This window comes from Battus philenor, unplaced genomic scaffold (genome assembly GCF_028537555.1).
Source record: "Battus philenor isolate CCGP_79_NKW_IND1 unplaced genomic scaffold, ilBatPhil1.0.hap1 SCAF_4, whole genome shotgun sequence".
Taxonomy (NCBI): domain Eukaryota; kingdom Metazoa; phylum Arthropoda; class Insecta; order Lepidoptera; family Papilionidae; genus Battus; species Battus philenor.
In genome coordinates, this window is record NW_027181704.1 from 9,986,739 (window position 1) to 10,007,500 (window position 20,762).

Genomic DNA, 20,762 nt, shown 5'->3' on the forward strand with positions numbered 1-20,762 from the left:
CATAGTTTGTTGAACCTGTCAATTAGGGCCAAGTTCGGAGACCTGGTATCAGTGACGTACGCCACATAAGATTATTATTGTTTGCAGACCCTCACTTTAAGGCAATGAGCGATATTGGACGAGAAGATGTTTTGTAGTTTCCGTCGCTCCTTAGACGTGGTCTTTGTTAGCGGATCAAAATTTGAATATTTACTTAACATTTATTTATACATCCGATATCCTTCTTTACAAATATATGGCGTATTAAGAAGATTATTAAACTATTACTTATTTCTCCTGTATGATAAAATATTGTTTTATTTCATTGCGAAGTCTCATAACCAAGTACAATTATGAAATCAATGGTGCAGTCATTTTAATGTTCGAATAGGTTTTTAATAACCGCAATTAGTATAAAATAACAAATTTTGGAAACCAACGAACTTGAACTTAGGTCATTTTAATGTCGTAAGTGATACATGTAGAGGACAAAATTTTTGTCTTTAAATATTTATATACTTTAAATAAAATTATTATTAAGATTTGGTAATAATGATATGTATATTTGGATAATAAAAAGTAATGAAAGAAAAGAACAGAATGTCCAATATCTATGCAAATGCCAAGTCTGAAATTCTAACTTTTATTAAAATATTATAATTCTAGACGACAAGGAAATACACCCGCGATTCTCATCGCTATTATAATCCGGGTCCGATGTTACCCGTTTAATTTTTTCTTTTCCATCATGTATTAAATACCTTGTTTTAAATTTACCAATTTCAGTAAATTGACGAGTGAATTAAAGTAATAATAAAATCCCTAACATGAAACTGAACATATCACTAAATATTTTTTGTTATTTAACAATATCCAATATATAAAAATCTCCTATCGCCATCCTCTCCATGCTTCGTTAAGCTTTTTGAAATTCTCGCCTTTGCAAGCCTTCAAGTACTGCCTGTTCGACCTACTCATCATAACATTGATACCAATGATACATGGCTTGATGTTATCATAACCTTCTCTCCTTCTCTCGTTACTTCCAATTGAATGCTCCTGAGTTTTCTCACCATGACCTCCTCTACATATCGTTTAATCTTAGATCTTGTAAATCTTTACCTAAAATATTGCACATTTGTTGCTTAAGTCGCATAGATCTGGCGAAGTTAGGTAGTGATGCTGCTCGTCTTTATTGGCATAATTTGTCGGCAGCTGACGCAGTTGACGAAAAAGTTAGCTTTTTTAACCAAAGTATTCTTGGACTATATGCCATCCATGCTTCCGTCAGAAGGATAAAAATGAAACACCCTCTCGCTCCATTGTTAACTTAGGGAATTCGGATGGCTGTTGCATGCGGAGACTGAGCTTTTCGTATATTTAAGATTAATCGTCCTGAGGCGAACTAGTGTCAAATTAATGCTGCAAAGAATCGGTGTTATCAGATGATATGTGACGCTAAGCGCTACCACATTCTCAACAACTCCTCTCTAAGCCCTTGCTAATATCTGAAAGTCTCTTGAAACTTTGGGTAATGGAAAGGGGAAAAAACTCGGTTTCTCTGGTGCGGCTATTCATTTGGATGCTTTTAACCGTCATTTCTCAACCTCTATTATCTTTGATCGTCAAATCAAATGGCGTACCTTAGATCTTTTGTGTAATCTTCCTGATCCGAACATCAGTCCGTTTCAATTTGCTCCAGTTGCTCATGATGAGATCAGTAAAATCATCCTTTTCATTAATTCTAAGCAACAAGCTACGACAACATAAGCCTGAGACGAGAAGAGTACGGAAATAAAATTGGTATGTAAAAAAATCTTTGTTTCCGTATAAATAGGGGTTGAACGAGAGGTCCGCGAGAGCGAGCGCCAATTAAAAGAATAAAAACATCAGCAGACGCAAAACAATGCTTGTCTTAAATTATGTTCTTTCTCCCATTTTCCAAATTATTAATACCTCCCTAATGGCTGTTGTTTTCCCCTCCACAAGGGGAAAAGCCATTTCTCTCCAACCCTTCCATCGTGAATCACTTCCGATCTATTCTCCCTTTACTATCCAAGGTGCTGGAAGCATGTGTGTATAACCAGCTGTCAATGTTTGTTCAAGTTAACCATTTTCTGTGTCCTTTGCAGTCTGGCTTTCGTCCTTTGTCAAAGCTTCTGGCGACATTAGAGCGGGGATGGGTGATACCAAGTTCACAGTTTTATCGTTAGTGGATTTCTCGAATGCTTTCAACGACGTCGTTCACGATATTATTTTATCCATCCTCCCCCATCGTTTGATCTCTCCTGTAGCATTGGAATTGTTGTCTTCCATTATCTTCAGGAGCATCGATTTTCAAGCATTTGATGCAAACTAACGAAAATGTGGTGCATACTCGATGCCGGTGTTCCTCAAGGCAGTATACTTTCTCCGTTGCTATTTTCTTTATTTATTAATCTCATTACCCAAAATCGTCAGTGTTCATATCATTAATACGCCGATCACTTGTAGTAGCCATTAGCATATTTATATGTGTTTTTATGTGATCTCTTTCTTTTCAATTTAATTTTACTTTTTTATTCTGTTTTTAGTAATTTATGATATTAACTAGTTTTACCTACGTTATCAAGTTATCTCTGCAGCGCCCAAACGGTTAACTGGCAGAGAATGCCTTATATGAAAATGTATAAAAAGTTTTTTAATTAAAAAAAAACACGAATGTTGCAATGAACGTCTTGTTTAATGGTATAAATGACGACTTATTGGCGGCAGGGAAAGAATTTTCACTGGAGCCGCCGGAACTTTGGAACTTTCAGGGTAATTTGACAGTATTAGTTCAATAACAAAATTTTTGGAACCCGTTTTATACTGGAAATAGTTTTAAACATTTTGATCCTTTCGTTTTAAGTTTAACAAATATTTTATGCGTAATGTATTTTATCAACATTTACATCTGGTGTTTTATGAAGGTATTGTAATTAAATCGATCGGATACGGAGTGATATTAAAGTGTAAGACTTTTTTATAAAGTTGACTTTTATAACCTTTTACAGAACCAATAGAATTGAGTTTGCATTTATATTACTCTTCAAACTTATGTATATTATATCAGTATTTATGCTTAACGTTTAATCACCGACAATACTTTCCGCATTAAATACTAGAAATTATATGAAATATTAAAATAAGCCATTATATTTACTATGTCAATGTTTTTCAAAAATTGTTAAAATAGCTAATATTACGGTGAAGTCTCATGATTCTCAATTTCTTAATTTTGTGGGAACATATTAAGTCCCACAAATTTAATTTCGGTTCATTTATGATGTAATATTTATGACTTAATATGGGTGACTATTAAGCAATATAATCGTATATTGTCAGTATCATATTAAAAATGATAGGTAATATTTAATTGAACCATTTTATTATAAACAAAATCACCGAGTTCCTTATGTATTGGGTGTGGTTTATCAAGTTGACATTCTCATATAATTATATGCCACTGTCAATTATTGTATTTTTCCTTGAATCTCGATTTTTTTTGTAATCACTACTAGCTCTAGACCCCTGTACCTGTGACGTAATGGAATAATTTGTCGTTTATTACCAGACTCAAAATTTCATGTTTCGTCAATAAAAGTTACATGTCTTAAGTCTCTGAATTAGAAACCGTAGATCAGCATTTGTTTTTGTTTAAATTTTATACTGTTAGACTTGTGGAATTATTATAGTTTATTCGGTCATAGGGATCTCCAGTCCGCGGGATAAAAATGGAAATTCCTTCTATTACTGAAACTGCCCGTCCGTGTGGTTCGGTCTGTGTGGTACATTATTTTTTTGCCTTCGAGGTGTTGGGGGGAGTAGAAATAGCCGTATGACCAACCCAAGATGGATAGGCTACCTTGTGAAGGTCGTCTTAAGCCGATCTATGCAGCCCGCTTACGACCGGTCTTTAATGTTTTTGGGATGCCTATGTCCAACAGTGGACTCCCTACGGCCGAAATGATGATGATATATCCAATGTTTTTTTATAACATAATTAATTTATCGTGAAATATAATTACCATTAATATTCGTATTTGCGGTGAAATCAAGGCAAACAAGTGATATTTACTTTTTAATTTTGTAACAACAATATGCTTTTACGTCATTAATCTTAATGTGTACCGCACACTAGCATCTAACCTTGAAAAATCTGATTGAAATATATGAACAAAATCTACTTAGTTTTGACAACATTTTTGTAGACTGCTTAATTTTTAATCATTTTCCTCGCGACAAATTATTTTATCAATAAAGCTTACTGCAATTGTCTTGTGTTTGTATTTTATTTTATCATATGTTATAGCAACCTTAAAGTCTAATGCCTATATTAAATTACTTTAGGTGCAAAAGCTTAAAAAGGATAAATTTGTACAAAAGTTTATTTCCCGTCAATTATTGTATGGCATAACCTATCAAAAAATTAATGATATCAGAAATAATAAATAACGTAATGTATAATACAATAAAGCTGCTAATGTATAATACAATACAGCTTTCTTAGCTCGTTGCATGTTACTGTATACCAGCAAGTTGCATGTTACATCATCCGGGACATTTCGGTTTCTGGACGGTTCAATACTTAAATTTCCCTTATTTGGTGCAGTTTTTACAAGGCTGCACCAAAGATCAGATCAGGGTTACTATAGTTTTAGTTATATTATAGTTAGTTTATTTGTGGATTTCAAGAGGATTTATTAGCTTACAAAAAGTTCTTGAGCTTGTTCCCAGTAACCGCTATTTCCTCTTTAACTTTCCGATAGAGTTTCGCACACGTACTTAATGAAATCCCGAGATGCCGCGGTTATGATGATATTTCTAATAACGTCTGACAGTGTCCAGCGATAGTTTTCTTCTATGTTTTAATTCACATGATACAAAATGTTACTACATGAAAAATATTAATCAAAATTTATTTTATTTATGTTGCATATATCAATCATTTCATCCTTATTTATATTTAGACAATGAAAATTCGTATGATAAATTTAAATGGAAGTTTGTTAATTTAGTAAGACTCAAGAAGAGATAATGGACAACACGCAAGGGTTCTGGGGATGATTTAAATTTATGGCTCACTTGCCACATTTTGACCCAATAAACAGACCCCTGAGCAAAGTATTCAGATATGTATAAATAAATTGTTTATATTCATACGTATATGACATCATAATTATAACAAAATTGAAATTATTTATAATATTCGAAATTATTTAGAATAAGAAATTGAAATATTGTAATTAAACTTCTGTGTTGAACAAGAATCTTATTTTGCTGGTTCGACTTAAGTTGTTATAAAACTACAAAGTTTATGACTAGTAAATAATTTACTTCCGTGTTTATAGAAAAACGGATGTACATAAATAACATAATTCATTAACATTAAAAGTTTTCGTTTTAATTTACAATTTTTCTTTAAAATACTAACAGAGGCAAAAGATCCAACGCAGTCCGACAAAAAAAAAATAAAAAAAGAGACACACAATTAAAAAAGTAGACACGATGATGATAAATAAAGTGATCACTGATTTCAATGATAAGTGTTATATTTCCTACAAGACTTGTAATAATGCGACTAAGCAAATACGACTTCTTTCCGTTTTGACTAATGTAACCGGTTCACAGCTAGCTTGATACAAGTATTTTAATTTATATGAGATAGAAAATTGTTGTTTTATTTTTGCAAGCAAACCTTCCTCATGCTGTAACAAAAAGTTAGAAAAAAAAACTAAAAGCCGAATTGATTGAGCTGGTCACGAGTTTTGCGTTTAGCAATACACTTGGAGATTAATTTTTATTTATGTTTTAATTGACTTTTAGCTTTTATCACGTTATTATTTTAAAGATTATTATTATGTTATCCACGACTTCAAGATCGATATAAGATCTAATTAGGAATAAGGAGATTCGTAGATGACCGAAAGTAACTGTCATGCACGAACGAAGTGGTAGGGGGCAGGTTACATAATGCACAGAAAAGACAAGCTTAACAAACAAAGTCCATCTATGAAGTAAATAGACGACAGACCTCGTTAGAGTCGGCGGAACTCATTGGATGCTGATCGCTTCCAACAGGTCCTATTGAAAGTCTCTCTGGAAGTCCAACGTGGATCTAGTCGCGGATCATTTTAGCCTTACGGCTTACGCGACATTTAATAAATATTTGTTCCCAATTTTTTGCATTGTGCTTGGTTCTATATCTATTTTGTTATTCCTCGTCTTACGAGAACATTATCCCTTATGATATTCTAATGTTTCATTAACCTTAGCCTTCAAAGAAAGTAATAAGCTGTATTTAATAAGAATCTCTTTAAATATTTAGTTGCTTATAATGTTATATTTCACTATTTGTTACATTATAAATTATGTAAATTTTTAACGTATCGCAATAGAATCAAAGAACTGGTTATTACTCTAAACCAAAAAAATATTAATATATAGCCACCATACCAGTTTACAGGTATATTTTAAGTGTCCTCACTTTAATATTTAATTCTGTTTAAATTATATGGAGACATCAAGTTTATAATATTATTTACTAACTGCAATCCCTAACAAAATAGCTAAAAATAACTTGCTCTATCCAGAAACATTACATAAATGAAGAACAGATATGAGATTCATCGAAACGAAGGACTTAATTTTTTTTTCTTAATACTTTGAAAATAATACCGTTTTATGGAGTCTTAAAATTTTGTTCTATTAGACCGCTAAAGATCGGATAGATAAAAAAGCTATGTTTGTAAGTAGCTTAACAATTATGAATTAAAACAAGACCCTAGATTGCGTGTTCATTTCGTAAGACCCAAGATTTGAGATAATTACATATTTATAGTACACCTCTGCTCACAGACTGTGACATCGTAGGTGCCTAGATATCTATTTTATAACATAAGTATCTAGATAACTATATAACGTGTGTATTACCGTATATATGATACTAAGCTTTAAATCGATGTCGTGTTATGTGAACGCAAACAGATATGCACATACAGTTTTTATTAAAATAATTATTTGCATAATACTGTAGTGTAATATTGAACTTTTTAAAAATAATAAATATAATCAGTCAAATAGACGAAATGTTTAGCTAGAAGAAAATTCGTACGAATGCAAAAATCCAATTATCTTGCGCATTATATTGTATATGTATTTAAATTTGATAAGTCTTTGAAATTAGTTCTGCTATGTCGCTACATTTATTGGAATAATGCCGTGTAACACTTAGTTGCTTTGAAAACATCGAATAACTGACGATGGGTAGAAGTACAGTAAGACACGTCCGAGACGTCGTAATATCAACGAGTTAATCCGACCAAACTCGCTTGTTACTTGAAACTAATACTGCGCTCTAAGATGTCAGAGATTGGAGGGTGGTGCAGCATTGTAAGGACGAAGATTACTTCGTGTCCGAAGGATCATGAACCACAACGATGAGGACAATGATACGTGGTCAACGAAGTGACGAAATAGGTGATAGAGTTTTTAAAAAATTAAGTTAAATATACAGAAGATTTGGTTCTCGCAAACAAATAATATCCTTGTACACTTATAATCTTACATTCAAACATGGTAGCTGTATCTAATACAGATTTAACTTTAACTGTTACGTAAAACCATTAGTCCTTTTGTAATTTTTTATTTACAAAAGCTGATTGTCCTTTAGCATTTACAGCTTCGCCTGATTTAAATAGCCGAACGCCAAGGGTAGCTTAATGCATTTTGCGGGCTCCATAGCTTATTCAGAAGCTTCAGCGTGTACTGTTATTCGAAGCGATTTTAGCATTTCGACTCCCGGACACCGAAAATGGAACAACTACAGTTTTATCTATTGCCTATATCAAAGTAAGATATTTAAATATAAAGCATAAATAGATAAAATACATAACGTACAACAAAACAATTATCTTTGATATATAATTACTTCAATTGCCGTTGATAAGTGGTAGGACACATATACATTGTAAGCCACGTTTCATTAGTCTAATAATTAAAATGGCAAGCGCTCTTAAGGTGAAACAAAATTGCCATTGCAAAATCTAGGTGACCTTCAGAATGAAAGATCTTTAACAGTAAACGATATACGAAGGCCGCAATAATGTTTCTAGAAATATAGACAGTAATGTTTATATTAACGAAACATCTTTAATCCAGCATTAGGAATTTGTCCGATATATTACGGTACAACTACTAACAAGAGACGTACCTTCTCAGGATTCTATGGATTCATTGTGAGGCTTCCGAATCCATCGAGTTGTAAGGGGAGGTTAGGTACGGTGCTCGGAACCGACGACGCGGGTATCAGTTTTAAGGAGGCCTCCTTTCGTTTGCTTTGACGTCATCGACCAGATTCCTCTCCTACCTAAGCAAATTTTAAATGATCGTACCTATGCTGTTGTTCAAAAAATCAGCTAATGTTCGCTCTCGGGATGCATTTAATCCCATAGAAAGAAGCTGGCTGTGAAAATGAAATTATTATTTTACCCTTTTTCGACTGAAAGAATATCCAAGTCTCGGTCAGGTCGCGATCAATCCGTACAAGAACATTAATCATGGCGCACCCATGTTAATGGTATGTAGCACACCCATCGATAAATAAAAACCCATCAACTGATACTGAGCTTTAATACGATGTGCCCTAATGTACTCGTTTAAAAATAAAAATATATTATACATAAAATAATACTGTAAAAGAAACTTTGTAGAATTATTATTACGCAGGGTTGGATTGTCTTGACCATTACATAGAAACACACGTATAATTTTTTATTAAATTTCAAAGTTGAATTGTATTGATGACGTACTGGTGAAATTTTTATGATACCAAAACGAACATCTGCGAGTCTTAAAAAGTTATGCTGTATGATATTCTAGATGTTCCCTTTCGATGCTCCGCTTCACGAGCTTAAGTGATCCCCCTCGAGAAATTAGTTTTTAGTCAACCTGTACCTGTGTATGTGTGTTTAGAGAAAGAAACATTTTTATGTAAAAATATCGAAGGTGTATGCAAAAGAATAACATATACCATGTTCGCCTGAGTGACTTTAGAGGAATCCTATTTCGGAGGAATAATTAATGTTACTACTACACGAGCACGTGACTACTGGGACTTGCCGAATTTAGTCACGTCCAATAGATTTAAGTCAGACATTCTTTCCACCTGCCACTTCATCTGGAAAAGCTATATTGACTTTTCACTTTTTTATTCCATTACCATTACTCCAAAACAATAGAAATATAAATAGTGTGTTTTCATTAACAAACTTTCTGAACCTCATACATGAAATAAGACCAATCTTGTTGAATTAATAATAAATAGGTTACTTTTCTGGTAGAGCTGGTATAAACGTTAACCTTTGAAGTTAATACGATTATATTAGAGTAGCCGAGGCTCTCGAGCATCTTCAACTAAGGACTCTAAACGCTTATTGCGATTGAGGTGATATGTCTCTTGGAGTCCCTTGCATTGTGTCATTTCATGGAGAGTCCGTCTAAGCAACGTCTAAGCTTTTGGATTCGCCAGTCACGTTATATAAATAATGTCACTGACCGAGCAGAGGTTCCTAAAGGCATGTTCGACTATATTTACTGTAAACAAGTTTAGGACAAGCCAGATTAAGAGACAAACGCAACATAAACCAATAAAGCTAAAAAAATTAAATATTCTTTAATTTGTTTTAATATGTTACGTTTTAATTATTAATTAACTCGAAATTCCTATTGCGTGGTAGCATAGGACCACTTAAATAATAAAATCATCCGGTTCGACCGGTAAAGTCTTTAAATTAAAAATTTCGCATAATTTATTATTTGATCATTATATGTAACATATCGTTTAATAACAAGTTGAAGTTTTGTCCGTTTCTAAAATTTTTGTCCGAACCAATGCTCGCAATCAGATTTTAAAAAGGATTTTTATACATAGATACACCGTGAACTGTAATAATATGTAGCAAATATCTTTACTTTGATTTTCACTCAATTAAACTTTTCCTATTATTCTTAAAATTAATCAAATTACTGAGAACATCATACACAAAGTTTTTTATAATAGCTCTGGTTGCCCCGATAGAGTTCTTATGATCAACGGTTATTGACCTGTCGCAGTACAATAGAAAAAAACATGTAAAACATGTTTAATAGAGTTTATTTTATTTTAAATTTTAACAATTTAAAATGCTTCAAGAAGATACACGATTTTAAGTAACTTTTTGCAAACAAAGCTTAAAGAACCGGCTAGGTTTGCTTTTATAAAGCGTTAATTTGTCTTTCTTTCTTTCTTGATAGAGACTATGACACAGAATTGAACTTAGACGCTATATGCTCAAATATTACTTAATGTTTGTATTAAAATTCCAAGTTCTATTCGCAAGTAGTTTTAGGTTTATTGCATTGTTTACGTGTCTTAATAGTAGCTGCCGGAAAATGTTATTTCTTTCAATGTTAATGATCGAAATGACCTCTTTTAGTTTAAAACTACAACACCAAATATTTGCTATTAATAATAATGCAAATTTTTCGTCAAAGACCAGAGCCTCTCCCGATAGAGAGCATACGGGAAAAAATAAATAACAATAATTTCAATTTGCATATTATGTCAGATTAATTCCTCCTAGACTGTTTATCTAAAAGTTCTTTAACAATTTCTGATATTTCGAGGATATACGGTTTGATATTGTTATTTTAAGTTTGAATAAACTTTTCTTTTACAAAAACTAATAGTTACGGTCCAAATGAAATTTTAATGTAAAGGCGGCTATTGTGACGTAGGATATGTAAAGATTAGTATTCCATATCTGTTTTCGTGAATAATAAAAAAATTAATGTAGGCACTGTAAACATAATTTAATTAAAATGTTACACGTGTATACAAAGACGCCCACAGTTCTTTAGTTTTCTCTTCTGACATTCGTTGCCTCTTGTTAATTTTACTGTCACTAATTTGGGAAGATTTTCGGGAACGGAAACCATCGAACCTCAGAAACTAAACAGTTTAACCACATCTAACCATTGAGTTTACACACAGGCCCATGCGATGCCGGGTTTTACCGCTACTGCTAATCACTTTACCGCACTGCGGTACTTTGCGTGATTGTGATTTTATAATTAAACATGAGATTTGACATGCAAAATTCGTTTTTTTTAAGTTTTGAAATGAGAAAGAAGTAAATATGAAATTTTCTCACCTTACATTGTTATTTAAGGTAAATAAAGTAAGTTGAAATATAACATGAGGAATGAATGCAACGACAATTTAATTTTTTTTTGAAGTATGGTTATTTGCGAGAATTTATGTCTCTTGTTTTTTCATTTATGCATTTTTAAATGTAAAGAAGGAAAAAAAAATAATTGTGATTTGAACAGGAAATATAATAATTTATTTAAGTAAGTCTTAAGTAAATTTTTGTTAGCTTTAAATACAAGTTTTATTTTACAACAATAAAAATGCAATGCGATATTTCCGACTCTTCAATAGTATATATTTTTAGTTCCAATACAAACTAATTAAATATAACCACATATTTTGGTTTAAAGACAAAAAAATTTAAAACAAAATGTATGATCAAATATGCATTTATAGATTTCTTTTAAATTCTAAATACAAGCTTTATAAAACAGGGTGATTGGTTATGGATTTTTAAGTCTTAAAGGGGTGAATGTAGTATAGATCATTTATTCACCAATCGTTAATAAACTTGTGGTACATCTTATCCAAAGACCAATGCTTCCAGAAACACTGAATAACGTAATGAAAATATTGCAAGAAATAGCGTTACCGAAATTGAGATTAACACATAATAAAATTAAATATTGTTTACCATATATCCCTTTAGACTTTGTACCGCTCGAATTATTGGCCAGCGGTATTTCAATCGTGATCATCATTGTCACCTCACCCGATAAATGAACACTGCAAGACATAGGCTTCCGCTAAAAATAGCCACGATATCCCGTCTTGCGAGCCCGTATCTAATAATTGCATTTCAATAGAAATCATTTTATATTTGGTGATTTAAAATAGGTGTAGGAGTTTTAAAACTTTATGCTGAAAAGTGAACTATACATTGACCTCTTTATATATTTTTTTAAATCTTTTGTTTTATTTCTTTATATCATTACATCGTTTGTACTTATAACCAATCACCAACCAAATTCAAGGCCGTATTGCCTTGCATTGTAGCATATATACAGATTACTTCAGTGTAGAATTTGCAAATATTTTGCTCTTAAATATTAAAATCTCATATCTATCATGGAATTTTTTCTGAATATTGATCATCGTTGTTTTGAACCACATAGACCCTAAATAATGTGTCATAAACATCATAATGCTTTATATGACTTCGATAATTTTACCCGTCTTTGTAAGTTATTGTATTACTTCTCAGTCTTATAAAATCATTTTTTATTAATAAAAATGAGCAAAAATTTATGCAATAATACACCTTAGCTGTATTTTCAAATGGGCAACATTAAATATTTTCGTATTACCATGGCCGCACTCACTGGCAGCTTATTAGAACGACCTCTATCGATCAAGTTTTGACTAAGAATGTCTTCCTAATTATTTTCAATAGTTAAATGAATTTCAAAATTAGTGTTGCGACTTGCATAATGATGAATGTTTTCACCGATAATTTATTTTAACCTTGTCGTTAGAGGATGTCTAATGAACAAATACAAGTCAAATACTTATTCAATTTATTTTCCCGATATACTTAAAATGTATCTAGAAATCACAAAGTTGAAATTCGAAGAATTATAGTTTTAAATTGCTAAGAATAGTAGTTTATCAATCACATAACATGAGTAGAATTTTAATCAGTGTTGCAATATAAAATAGTCAAGTGTAGTTAATATACATAAAGTCCGTGATGATTCGTCTAGAAGCGTCCTTATGACAATTGCTCTAAATTAAAATTAGATTACGGTAAAATTGTACAAATATTTAAAATAATTTGCTAACTGACTAAATTCTTTTAGAGATCTGCGTTGAAGCGTTAATTTCATTTTACTTCTCTGAATCGTTATTGTGAAATGACGACAACATCGCAAAATATGACCAAGAACTGCTTATTATCTGAAATTAAATTAAAGATACTAATTATTATAAAATTATTACAAAATGTATATTTCAAATGATAATTAAATAAGTTGTATTTACTTTTGCGAACGCCCTCATGTCTATGTCAGCAAAACCATATGCAGTTATTTTACAAGGTTTTTGGGCTCTGGAAATAACTTTGAAAGTAAGATCAAGATAAATGTCAAATAATATATCAATCACTTGAGTTTTTTTTACCGGGCTGCAATAAACAACATATGTTTCGCTATTGGCACATTTTCTCTGTACCAAACACAATTATATATCGCCTCACTTATCTCTGCATTCTAAAATAAATTACATGAATTTGATTACTATTTTTAAATATTACGCATTTGTAATATTGATGAATACTTTACTTATAGATTAAGAGTATTAATCAATGAATAATAATGAATATTAAAAACGAAAGGTGATAAAAATGAAATTAATTATTAACTCAATGACAAAATAATTTAAATGTTCTCAATAAAATTAAAATTAATAAATAAAGCTGTACTCACAGATTCCGCTAACAAATTTCCATAGTAACATAATAAATATATTTGTCCAATGACTATAGTTAAAAACGCAAAAAAGGGCGCCACCACGGCTAAATAATTACCGAATGCCTAAAATGCATAACAAATTTTATAAAAAGACTGTTATGCCGTAATTTAATATTGTTGGTTGTAATAAAATCACAACACATTACTAGCTATTTATGTTGACTAAACATTTCTTTCTTCTACTTTGCGCAATAAAGCAATACTAACTCGATCAGCTATAAAAATGAGATCGTGTATCGACAATTATAATATTATTTTTTTATTGCACATATTCGTTTCGATTAAATAATTAAATGGCGGATATGATATAAAAACTTGTTTCGACGTACCGTGACATTAAACCCAGTGAAACAAATAAGCAATGAACTTGTTAAAACATTACAAAGTGTTGACTCTGTGTAGATTCTTTCTATTAATGTGGCACAGCTGTAAATTTATACAAAACTTTTTTTAAATATACATTTCTATGAAAAAAATTATAATAATACAATTATTGATAATAAATTTAATTACTTATATTAAGAACACTGCTGTGAAATAAAAACAGTTTATTGTTCTTTTGTGTTATGTGCAGTAGACCGTAGATAAAAATATTAAATCAGATTTCCTTACAAAGAACGATGGTCACCCTTTACTTATGTAACGTAAATGATGTAATTTCAATTGATCGAGGGATTCTTCAGTTATCATTTTTAAACACACCATTACAGCAGGAGGATGTCCACTGCTGGACATAGAGCTCTCCCACATATTTTCAATAGAACCAGTCGGAGGCGGCCCACATCCAGCATCGTATGATGAGCCTGACAAGGTCATATGTCCTTGAGGGTGGACGTCTTGCGGCTGCCGGTCCGTAGTATCAACTCCAAAACTTAAAAGCTTCAGCAACCATCGGTTCAACACGCTATGTGGCCTGCCCACCTTTCACAACAATTTACTAATCCGCTGGGCGGTTTGTCACTTTCGTTTGTCTACTCTCTCTTAGAGAAACCCTAAGTACAGCCCTCTTAATGGCTCTTGCTATCTTATAAAGAAAACACGGTATATCACGTCAAGTACAAAAAAACTACTAACCGTAAAAGTTGTAAATGCCGCCTTACTATGTATGCAATTTTACTTTTTTGTTCCATACTATCCATTTCGTTTAACAACGGACTACGATAGCCAAAAATAGTTTCGATCTCTTGCTTCAAATAAAAGTATTGAACATTGACTAATACACACGATGTGTAAAGAAAGCTGTCTGGGCCGAAAATGAAAAAAACTGAGATTATTGCTAAAAATAAAGGTTTATATTATTTTTTTAAAAAGTGGAACATAAGATTGAATGGAATATATTAATAAAATCACTTACCAGACCATATCTGATGAATATATACAAATGGAAAAAAATAAATGTTGTAAGGATCAAAAGGATAGAGCAGTAAAAATGGTAATAGAAAACTTAATTCACCAGTTTTATAATAATGAAACATTGAAGATAAAATTGGTCCAACGCTAAAAGCTATTATTCCCAGACTATTAAGACTAAGTAAGGTGTTAAGAGTTATATTCAGAAACTTTAATCGACGTTTCACATAAATATTATTAAGGTCCCTATCTGTGTCTTCAAAACTTAATACTTCCGTATATAAAATATTTAGAGTATAAATTAACTCACTAATTAATTTCGATTTTTTGAAAAAATTATACGATTTCATATTCCCTAAAATACAAAATAGGAAACATGGTCCTAGATAAGTAAATTCTTTTAAAGAAAATGTTCCTTGAATCTTTGCGTATGTAAACCAAGCGATTTGGCTGCACAAATCATAAATAACACTAGAGAAAGTTACGTAAAAGAACCATCTTTGACAAAACCATTTGTTGCCTGATTCTGGTTCCTGACTAATAATTTTTAAACCTGAAATTCTAAGGAAGTTATTGACCCGTTTAATCGCCTTCTCGAACAAAATTCTATCATTAGAACTAGCACACATTTTTCATATATATTCTTATCTTCTTTATGGACAAGGAATGATTAAAAATAACAAACTTGTCTTTGCTTTTTATACTGTTTTGAAACATGTTATTGTCTAATTGCTCCGTTAATTAAACTTTTAATTACATTCGTACTTTATTATAGAGTTGTTAATAACCAGTAATTTTGGTAAATCTCAATTTACTATTTATTATTTTTTGTTAAGTTAAATTGTTTTGTATTCTTTTTAATAAAATGAACATGAAACAGTTATGTAATGCGAGTAAGTAAATGAAACAATCGTGCATATAATTCAAATCAGTAACATTGTGAAGCATTGTATAGCATGATTTCTACCTGGTAGGTAAGAGTGTGTTCTTTATTGATCAAAACATAAGAGAGATCGCAATGCGCTAGTCACTATACTGCGTAGCGTGTGGTGTTACACAATATCCTGACAAGGACAAGGCGTATAACTTATTATCAGATGAACGTTCTGGTGACGACACTTAAAAAAAATTAAAAATATATTAACCCAATATTATAGCCTTTTAATATTTGTACATAAATATTTAAAGGCTTTTGACATAATACATAAATTTACGTTATGGTACTTAAATTAATACATATATTCATAAAAAAACGTTAATAATTATTTTCAGACAATGGATTTATAATGTAATCTTTTTGGGATCTCAATTCTTTGTACCGTTTATAAATGTTTTGGCATCGACTATAGCATCTTTCTCTGATTATTTTTTGACTTATTGTGACTTTTGTTGATTGACAATTTAACGTCACTAATAAAATAAAGTTGATTAATAAATAATAGGATTTATAAAATAACAAATGCTTAAAAACATGTAGTCACAATAAAACATTACCATGCCTCTATCAGGAAATTTTCGAAGAGGTAATTAATTTGCGAAGAGAAAAGTTATGAAGACATAGTTGTGCATTGATAGATAGGAATGCTCCGTAGTAGAAATTTTCTTGACCTTAGCTGTATTTTTAGAACTTTAATTCTAATACTCTCTTTTTATAGAAATGCTAAAAGCTTTAAAAGATGCTAAGAAAAATAGAGAAGATACACAAAGTTCCTTAAACAACACAGACGAATCTAGTAGTTCTCAAAATCCTCCACTAAAAACAGAATCTTCAATATTGAAAAAGCCAGTGAACGTCAGTACACAAACTATAAGTGCGCAATCAAGTGAAGATAACACTAAATAGTGGAATTTAACCAGGAAATAAAATAACAGGATGTAATGTTAAAGTAAATTTAATTAATATAAATACGCAGCGTGATATTATATTTAATAAAGCCTTCGATATGGTTCATAGATGTTGCTTTTAATTAATAACAAGTTGAAGTTAAATTTAATGTGAAATCGCCAAGTGTTCACTATAAATGCTGCTAACGTTTTGCTGTTATGGTACTAATGTATTTATTCTTGCTTATCACGATGTAACATATATAAAAAAGAGCGTCTAAGATGTTGAAAAATCTTTCTTAGGGAAATACACTATTATTCGAAAAATCTATTATGTTATTCTGTAAAAGAACAGAACTAGATTAAGTATGTTTGTGAAAGTGATCCAATCAAAAAAATCTTTGCTTTGGGTTTTCCTCAGATAAATGCAAGTCTGTAGCCCTCTTTGCCAGATATTTTAGGCTGAAAGAAGCCATTATTGTAGTTGAGCCCAATTTGATTCTAGTTTTTATCCAATTGGGAATGTAGTCTCATTTTTCATATGATGTGCAGTGGTTGCTGTTACCATTTTTAAGAAGAAAATTAAAAAACGTTTTTGTGTTAAAAACTTTTTGTAAAAATGGTATTGTCTGTCATTTGACTATTATGATTAAATACTATTTAACCTTGTTCTTGAATACTCGCTCTTATCATCTTAATATTAGCTGATAACCGGTTTTGAATTTTCGCTTTACTGCCACTCAATTATAAACACAGGAATTTTTCTTAAAATATTAATGCCCTAAACATTATTTCCACTTAAAAACCCTTAATTAAAGATCCAATTAGAAAAAATATTTGATTTTCATTATATGTTCATTACGGCATAAATGTACGAAAGAACTAGTTCAAGGTCTTCCTGTAATTTTAGTTTTGTAAAATAATTTAATATTATTTTGAAAAAAAGTATTTTATTAAAAGATAAATACAACTCAATAGTTTTAAAAAGATACACATGTCACATACGGCTATCACATTGACATCTCGATTTAATAATAATATAAACACAACTATAAATTTTATAACATTATTATAACTTCATCTATTATGAATTCACCATTTGAAATTCCTGAGAAACGCCGGCTGCCGAAGCTTATGGCATGCATGACTAAAACTAGTCTAGAAAATTTCAGAAATAGAGCGCTATTTAATTTAGATACACTTGATGCAAAAGGAATACGAAGGTAACGGAAAAATATTAAAACGTCGTACAGAATTTAAATATTAATAAATACTCTATTTACTGTTAACGGTTGCAGACGAAAACTGCCTTTACACGAATGCCTTATTTTGGAATTGAGAGAAGCCGGATTCTTTGAATCGTCGGACTATTTACAGGATCTGATATATGATAATGTTCAGATTTTAGCTGAAGATGACATTGGTATCGTTATAGATTTAAGAAAAAGGAAAGACTTTTTAGAACATATTTGTATGGGCTTGCAGAAAGCGGAAAGAGAGCGTGATAAAGGTTATCGAATATTATTTCATCATTATCATTGTATTAGCTAAACAATGTCTATTGCTGAACATTGGTTTACCTCATAGATTTCCGATGACAATGATAAGAAGCGGCTTGCATCCAGCGTCTTCCGACGACCTTAACAAAATCTTCTATCCTTCTTGAGCGTGAACGTCTTACCCTGTGCTCGCCGAACTGTTGTCTTCATTCCAAAACCTCTTTGCTCATACCCCTATGTCTGTGCAAATTCTCACCATGCTTACCTATCTCCTGTGGAAATTTTTCCCTTTGCCAAATCTTACAACACGATCTGGAGGAAAAAGTGGATATCCTACGATGTGCTGGTACTTCTACATATTACGTAGTAAACACATTATTACTTACGTATTATACTATTAATCAAACTATTTAATCTACACTATTTTAATATATTAAGTAGTTAGCACGAACTCACACGTGTACAGTGAATCATAGAAGTACAATTTTGCTGTCCATTGTAATTAATTCTGGCTGTACCGACTAACGATGATTTAGTGTCGAATGGTGAATAATGTTTGACCATAAGTAATATCTTTGTCATTTTATTCTAATTTATGGCTTTGTTTCTGGTTGTTTTTTATTCTTTGAGTATACCTTTTATTGCATTTTTATGCAACCATTTACTACCAAAATTAATAATTAATGTACTTAACATTATTTATTTACTTTGGGCAGTTAGTTATATATAAAAGTTTTTCTAGCTTTTTCTAATTTTCATTTCCCTTTATCTAAATAGTGAGTGACTCTGCTGTGTTTATGCCCGCCTTCGGCAAAACCAGCATGGGTGAAGCCTCTTTATTCGAGAATGAAACCTGCTCCCTTTTCACCCGTACCTTCAGCCACTCCTTCTTAGCAGCCTTAGGTCACCAAGACGCAAGCTGAGTCTGCTTCCTTCCCCGAGGAGCCAGACAGACAGACAGAGGAAGCAGACCCGGCTTGTAAGCCCTCTCTCTATATGTTAACGTCTCTCCAAAAGAGACGTCCCATCATGATGCCTCCGGTCCTAGTGGTCGCGGTGCATTCGGGGCTTCTCGCTGCTCTTAAAGCGGAATTTAAATAAATTTCCCCGAATTTCTTCGCTACAAAACACATCCTTTATAGGGCCCCGTAGGGCGCGATGCATTTTTACATTTACAACTCCCACACACGATACAGACGGTCGCGCCCACTTCTCCAAGCGGTTATGTTAGGTTAGGCCCGCACCCATCGCCGAGAAGTTAAATATAATATAAATCGCACTATAAATCACACTTCACTCACTACACTATACAGATACACGAGTAAAGTCCATCTTCGTGCAAAAGTCTTCGATGTACTTAGACTACGAAGCGGTCTTTTATTTTTATAGTTCCGGACTGCGAACTTCCGCGCACTCTCGAAGCTGTCATTAGAAAACCAAATGGAATCTGCTGTTTTCGTATATACATACAAGCTTATCTAATAGCTGTTTATAGTCTAGAACAACAACGAAACAACAAAATTCTCTAAATTAAATGAATAAGTGAAGTTTAAAACATTTAGATGATTATTTTGTTAAAAAACTAACAGTTTTGGAAGAGGGCTTTGAAAGAAGCGAGGCTGTCTGTGAAATGGAAGAAGATTATGGAAAGGAATGGTTCATATATCAATAATATATTAATTTATAAATATCGTGTATTTATTTCGCATATAAAAGAGAAACAGCTTGTGAGGCACCCTAAGTAAAACAGTTGTTAACACAAATAAGCAAAAGTGATTAATAAAAGCTATCTTTATATTAAACTGAATAGATCTTACAATAAAACAAGTTCTTCAGTAAACTCAAAACAACTGTGTTAAATTAGTAAACTATTGTGAATGTTCATTAATTTTTTTTATTCCAGACAACAAAAAGAAAGAATGCATGGAATTACTAAAACTCGCAATGTATTACGCGGAGAAAGGCAAAGGAATTCTGTGGTTAGCAGAAAAACTCTTTTTAGCGTCTATTGCAGTGGGAAGTCACTACTTGCTGGACGGCGGAGGACAGAAGGCGCGCTGCAAATACCATTATGCAACATTTTTATTGGACAAATGTAAGATATGTTCATACATAAATTATTGTATTTTTGCATTTTTACGTATACGAATATTTGACATTAGTTTTAGTACTACGTGTTTAATATTTATCTAATACAGAGGTTCTCATACCCTTTTTATACACCACTTTCAGTCACAACAATATGCAAGTTTTTACAAGTAACAGTCGCGTCACCTGTGGATCCTTGAGAATCCGCCTAGATCACTTAAGGGGCGAATGATCAAATATATGTGTAAATTACTATTAAGTTAAAAGTGCCACATAAGCCTAAAATGAATATTTGTTTGCTAGCGACAAATATTTTTAGTAACAATAGTGTTATTTGGCTTT

At 31.8% G+C, this 20,762-nt stretch overlaps 2 protein-coding genes across 2 annotated transcripts in view; one reads left to right on the forward strand and one right to left on the reverse strand.

The window, feature by feature from the left end:
- Positions 1–12,993: 12,993 nt before the first annotated feature.
- On the reverse strand, positions 12,994–15,638 carry LOC137928974 (odorant receptor 4-like). The gene is made up of 8 exons (XM_068771982.1): positions 15,505–15,638; positions 15,014–15,186; positions 14,734–14,935; positions 13,989–14,085; positions 13,615–13,722; positions 13,310–13,398; positions 13,172–13,238; positions 12,994–13,087 (listed from the first exon to the last, which is right to left on the reverse strand). Exons 1-8 carry the CDS (start codon positions 15,636–15,638, stop codon positions 13,019–13,021), a joined length of 939 nt encoding a protein of 312 aa, XP_068628083.1. The 3' UTR covers positions 12,994–13,018.
- A 2,281-nt stretch (positions 15,639–17,919) lies between these two features.
- The window catches only part of LOC137928975 (uncharacterized), an 8,555-nt gene continuing 5,712 nt past the window's right edge, over positions 17,920–20,762 (forward strand). Inside the window, exons 1-3 of the mRNA XM_068771983.1 lie at positions 17,920–18,056; positions 18,132–18,343; positions 20,236–20,427. Of these exons, the coding sequence (XP_068628084.1) occupies positions 17,920–18,056; positions 18,132–18,343; positions 20,236–20,427 (541 nt within the window). The remainder of the gene's footprint in view (positions 18,057–18,131; positions 18,344–20,235; positions 20,428–20,762) is intronic.

What these genes read in the sequence shown, in the direction of transcription:
- LOC137928974 (XM_068771982.1), bottom strand. Translation starts at nt 15,638, where the DNA reads ATGTGTGCTAGTTCTAATGATAGAATTTTGTTCGAGAAGGCGATTAAA. An exon ending in TATTCATCAGATATGGTCTG is followed by an intron (nt 14,936 to 15,013) that starts GTAAGTGATTTT and finishes CTTTATTTTTAG; the next exon opens with CAATAATCTCAGTTTTTTTC. An exon ending in TCACTGGGTTTAATGTCACG is followed by an intron (nt 13,723 to 13,988) that starts GTACGTCGAAAC and finishes TATGCATTTTAG; the next exon opens with GCATTCGGTAATTATTTAGC.